Here is a 6,000-nt window from a genome sequence, read left to right as displayed (position 1 = left end):
TGTCTTATTATAATTTAATTTTCCCAGCAGCATATAAAGTAATTAAAGTGACTTCTAGCTTTGCCAGCTGCAACATTAAAGTGATGAAAACATTAATGCATCAATAATTAGGCTAAAATCCAGTATTATAGATTATTTTGATTTTTTGGGGGGGCTCCTTTTACTATAAAAGAATAATTAAGTTGTTATTAATGCTTTAATTTATTTTATAGATCTATAGCAACATTATTTATGTGTAGTTTTGTATTTAAGGGTCAGTACAGGTGTCAAAACGTGTTTTTTAAATCAGAAATATATTGTTTTGTGATGTTCTGTTGTATTAGTTGTTTTATTGTTTTAACTTTTGCTTCATTTATCTGTTATTATCTTGTGAAGCACTCTGTGACATCCGTTTAAAAATAAGTGCTGGATAAATAAATGCATTATTTATTTATTATTATAAATACTCCTTGAAGTAGTTGTAGCTCCCCCCCGGCTCACTGCGCATGTCTCTCTGCTCCATCCGGGAACTTCAGAATCACCATTGACAGCCGAAGCGCAACTTTTCCCCAGGCAAAGTGAAATCAAGCCGCGGACTCGGACAAAATATAGTCCCCGTTTTTCAACTTAAAATTATCGAAAGAAAAGCTAACCCGCTTCCCCGTCGGACCCCTCGACGCTCGGCCGTTAATCTGGAGAGGACCCATCCGGGGCCTGAGCTCTTTCCGCCGGGTTTGGAGCACTTTTGAAGACGGGCGGAAAGTGGGTGATGAGTCCTAGCCTGTAAAAAGAAGCGAGAACTTGCTCTTTGCAGCCTGAGTAGTTCTTCTTTCAATTGTTATTGTCGCTTTAAAAAAATCTTTAATTCACTTAAACTTCGTGTCGGCCGCGTCGAAAGTGGGAGAAAAGTGCTTTTCTGGTCGGAACATGGAACTACAAGGCCTGCAAGAGGCGTTGAAAGTAGAAATCCAATGTCATCAGGTAAATGAAACATCGTGTTATTCTTACCCTTATTGGTGTTATGAGCAAGTGAGAGCAGGAGGGGAGGAAAATCTGAAGGGATGAGAGGTTAACACTCCGAGGGGATAACTATGCGACATGTCGCTTGTAATGTCGACACAACGTCCACTTCCAAGTCTGATTAAGTGCACTTTTTCCACAGTACTTTTGAGCTAATTGTCATCGGTGTTTTCGGCCGAGCAACAAGAATTTGGAGTGATAATGCGGTGGTGGCGATCAGGACGCGACCTGAATATTTATGAGGAGTCGCTGCTGTGGCTATCATCACCGCTTTGTTCCTCCCTTTAAACTTGAGACACTTTTTTTTTGTAAATCCCCCATTTCGCTGCTCCGTCGTTTGTACTAAACTAGTTGCACAGATGAAGCAGGACCCACAGGTAAACCGTTATATATGTGTATATAAATATATATATTCCCTGGGAGCTCCCTCTCAGCCATACGAGGCGAATATGGGGAGTGTGCGAGAAACTTTATCAGCATAAATCTCTTCTTGTGCTCGGTTAGCTAACGAGTTAGCCTGCCCCGTTTTACTGCTTTAGCTTCAAATATATGTGAGTGTGAAGTTCAATTCGTGTGGAAATTAACGTGGTGTTTTGTGTTGAATGTGTGTAGGATGGAGAGCTTAAGAGACAGCTGCACGACAGGAGAATAACAGCCCTGAGCGATAAACAAGTAAGCCCCGATATGTTTCGTCTTTTCAGGGTTTTGTTTTGTCACCATTTTAATGTTGGAGTGTGGCAGCTGCTGCTCTGCTCGGGCACAACTAGCCACAACAAACATGGTGGATTGTAAAAGTGAGGCTGTGTTTTATTGTGTTGCACTGTGTCTTGTCTCGGCACTCAAAGTTGTGTAGAAAAAAAAAAAAAATTAGCGTCCATTTTGAGTAGGTCGACATGTTTCTGGAGAGTAAGAGGCTAATAAAGGAGCAGCTGGCTCAACTATCCGGCTCTCACTTTTTTAAGGAGCATTATTGTGGAAGTTTTGTCGCTTAAACGAGCCGTTAATATATTTGGGAAGCTTCTTTTTGACGCTTTTTACACCCTGGTTTTGTTACTTTATACTTAGTCTGCTGGTATTATTTCTTCTCGGGTCACATGACCAAAAGCGGTGCATTTGATTCGCTCACGATCACGCTTTCACTTTTTTCCACCTTACTATCTTTTATAGCTACCAAACCATGTCCTATATGAACTTTAAAGCTGTGATGGGAGGCACAGCAGCAGGTCTGGATGATGCTGAGAGGAGAGCAGTGTGTTCAGCACCGCGGCCAGCTCCTCTCCTCTCCCGGCTGCTGCTTGCACCGCCCCGCCGGTCGGTCCCAGCCCCGACAGCAGCGCACACAACTTCCCCACATTAGCAAGAAGACAAGCAAAGCATGCTTTCTTTATATATATATATATATATATATATATATCCCAGTTTTTTTCTGTCACATCTAGGCCCCATCTGCTTGATGAATCAATCCCACTTCCTGAGGAATTTTCCCAACACCTGATTTGTTGCAGTCATTAAACTCCCTGCATGTTAAGAAAAGCAACATAGCAACCCACAGCATGCAGCCTCTAGCCATAAAGCTGGTGTTGAATCCTGAATCTACATCCTTGTTTGTGTTGTAGTGTGTTCTTTCCTCTTCTTCTGTCAGTTTGGTAGTGGAAGCTTCCATTTTGAGAGAGGAAAGGGGGGTGGTTACTTCCCCCCTCTAACATGGAGAGGAAAAAAGTCTGCAGAGTTTCGTGCAGGAGGAGGAGGAGGAGGTGGTGGTGGTGGAAGAGGAGGAGGAAGAGGAGGAGGAGGAGGAGGGGGGATGGGCCCCATTCATGCCTAACATTACCATTTTGATTGCTTTGATGCTGTTTTTGGTTTGGAGGTGGGGGGGAGGGGTGGCAGGCAAAAAGAGAGACAGAAAGCCCAGTCAGCACTGCACGGGCGATGTTTTTAATCACTACACACTACACTGATTTATTCCTCTTTTTTAAGCTGCAAAATGTGACCTTTACTTTTTTCTCCCGCACACATATGAACTGCTGCTTTCCTCCAAATTAGTCCTACAGCCACACAGGAGAGATTTAATGATGATCTTGGCTCAAACGAAGCCCACTCTGAGGCTGTGTCAACATTTGTTATGCCCCGAAATAAACTCGCCGTGAACTTTAAGCCGCTAAGAGAGCGAGTATTTATCAGGAATAATTAGATAACTGCGCGAGTGTTTACTAGCACGAGTGAGAAAATGTCTCGTGGTCGGGATGGAGCCTGGAGGTCATTTCATGGTCACAGTTTGAGGCCTGCGGATGGAAGTTTTATTTCCTGTGACAGGGAGGGAAACTGTAAGTAAAAGCTGCCTGCTAACCAGCGGAAGGATTTAATTTGGAGTTGAGCTTTGAATATGGAGCGCAGTCTGTCTCCAGCATCCATGTTGTGAATAAGAACACGTTTTAATAACACCCTGTTTTGCTCCAGAAAACAGCCAGTGTTTATCGGAGGAGGAGGAACAGGCGGCACTCTGGAGTTGACGGATGTAAATGCAAATCAGGAATGATTAGGAAAAATAAGAAATAACTGCAGAATAGACGGGGATGCATTCATGAATTTGACTGCAGCTTTTTTACTCTCCTGCTTGCACATTCGCATTCAGCATCAAGGTCTCTCTCTCCACTATAACATCTGAATCGACTACCTTTATCCTTGAGAGCTGTGTTTTTGGCCCTTGAAGAAGAATGGATTCATTGATTCTTTTCTCACTCTGCCCCACTTGCTCTCTGTTGCATCATGACACCAGTTTTTACTGACTTGTCAGGTGGAGACAAGTTGTTTTGGTTCGCTTTCAGACAGTTCTGCTCCAGTTATCGTTTTGCAGGGGTCGTTATTTATTTCTTAAAGCAGATCGTCATCGATCAGAGTGTTTCGCAGCTTCTGGAGGAAAAACTCTAAAGTGGATTTATGTCCTGAATACACTTGAGCTGAGCATTTAATTCTTACATTTATTCTATTTCTGGAGTAAAAAAACGTTTCTGGTATTGAGAAGTCGGACATTTATCTTGAAACAAAGGCCGCAGCTACTTGACTTGAAAGATTTCCAATGCCAGTAGTAAAGTCCTTTGAAAGGCTGTAACCATGGATACTCCTGCTTCTTACACATTCACAGTGTTAACACTTCATTAAGGCCTCTTTTTTTTTAAAGTTTCACATGGGTACATCTATACAGGGAGTTTATTTTTATTATATACGTGTGTGTGCATGTAAAGCAAAGAGAAAGCAGTGCTCTTTTATGGTGAGGTTCAGAGCAGAGGGAGTGATTGGAGGAGTAATAAAGGAGAGGAGTTGTAACTGGAGCTTGCAGGCGAGGCGTCTGATTGGTTCAAGTTACCTGTGACAGCTCCTGGCATTGGATGACATGCAGGGAAAGGCGGGTTAAGAATCTACTTATGATTTAAAGTAATTGTTTTTGATATTATTACCAGCTTTGTTCCAATGAGAGATGGTGTGTTTCTGGATGGTTGGATATCCAGGACTGTGCTGCGTCTGAAAGGTCATGACTAACGCTGTGCGTCCCATTTCCATACTGCTTACTGATGCTGTAAAGTACACACTATGCACTAATGTTGTGTGTGATTAAAAGCAATTAATACTATTTTAAGCTTTTTATTTGAGAGTGATGCAGCAGTTTGTAGTCTTGTCCAAACCAGAGTGATGACTAAAATAATGACGTCTGCAAATCCAGTGTTCCTACTGGTTTACAGTGTGAATTTGCGGGTTTACACTGCCTTTTCAAGACGGGAATTTTCTGCTGTTATGCCGTTCTGTATTAAAGGAACAATCTTGGAATGTGGAGATGGAGTTGTCTTGCCCTTAAAGGCACCATCAGAGGTAGTAACAACAGCCTCTGTATAAAAGAGACAGCCAGCAGGATGTTTTGATGATGTGTTATATATGTGACCCACTGGCAGGACATTTAAAAAGCACTTGATAGCAGTTAGCAGCTAACTCAAAGAAGAACAGCGGCCATAAAATGTCAGCAAATTGGGAAAACAAGAAGGTCTGGGAGCTTCTTACCTTGTGTGATTTAAGAAAAGGATGCAATGTCATCATTTAGAGGTTTAAATGAATACTGTATCAAGGATTTTGTTTGAGAGCGATGCTGCAGCTTGTTTTGTCTTGTCTTGTCTTGTCCAAACCAGTGTGACTAAAATAACGACATCTGCATTTGCAGTGTTCCTGCTGGTTTACGGTGTGAATATGTGGGTTAAAATGAAACAAAATTCAACTAGAGTTTGGTGAGGGTGGCCTGTAGATGCACCAAAACGGAAAACACATGCATGAAGTCTTCAGCCATGTAGGAGTCACAGTAGCCCCGTTTACACTGCCTCTTCAAGGTGGGAATTTCACATCGTTATGCCGCCTTGCTGTTCTGCATTAAAGGTACAATCGTGGAATATGGAAACTGAGTTGTCTCGCCCTTAAAGGCATCATCAGAGGTAGTAACAACGACCTCTGTATCAAAGGGACAGCCAGTAGAACGGGATCATTGGCGGACGTGTTAGGTGTGTGACCCATTTAAGAAGCAGGTGGTAGCAGTTAGCGGCTAACTCAAAGAAGAACAGTGGCTGAAAATGTTCTCAAATTGGGAAAACAATGAGGTCCGGGAGCTTCTTACACTCTGAGCAGAGGACGAGATCAACTGCCATATAACAGAGATGAGAAATGTTTGTTATTGCCATGTTAATACCATTGTTATTGTTTATAAAGAGCTGCTGACATGTATGTTATGTGTCACTTCGGAGCCTGTCGGTGTTGTGTGACATGTCAGGCATGCTGCCACAGTTGTTTGGTTTTGTGTAAAAATACAGAGGCGGTGTGAAGAAAGAACTTCATAGCGGCCCTATAGCATGATCTCTGAGTAAAAATGGCTATTTTGGATGCAGTGTCATCATACAAACGTTTAAAATTAATACTGTTTCATGTATTTTGACTAAGAGCAGTGCTGCTGCTTGGCTTCTAGTTCAA

The 6,000-nt window shown here is 42.4% G+C and overlaps 1 protein-coding gene across 5 annotated transcripts in view; it reads left to right on the top strand.

Moving 5' to 3' along the window:
• Positions 1–742: 742 nt before the first annotated feature.
• Positions 743–6,000, top strand: part of phf21b (PHD finger protein 21B) — a 141,070-nt gene continuing 135,812 nt past the window's right edge. For 2 of the 5 annotated variants that reach the window (XM_033614947.2, XM_033614946.2), the window contains exons 1-2: positions 743–960; positions 1,612–1,671. In XM_033614947.2, the coding sequence (XP_033470838.2) occupies positions 907–960; positions 1,612–1,671 (114 nt within the window). In that variant the 5' untranslated portion in view covers positions 743–906. The remainder of the gene's footprint in view (positions 961–1,611; positions 1,672–6,000) is intronic. The other 3 variants (XM_078165239.1, XM_033614949.2, XM_033614948.2) reach the window with 2 other exon arrangements.

This window comes from Epinephelus lanceolatus, chromosome 23 (genome assembly GCF_041903045.1).
Source record: "Epinephelus lanceolatus isolate andai-2023 chromosome 23, ASM4190304v1, whole genome shotgun sequence".
NCBI classification, from domain to species: domain Eukaryota; kingdom Metazoa; phylum Chordata; class Actinopteri; order Perciformes; family Serranidae; genus Epinephelus; species Epinephelus lanceolatus.
Note: the sequence above shows the minus strand (reverse complement) of the source record. Positions and strands in the feature narration are given on the sequence as shown.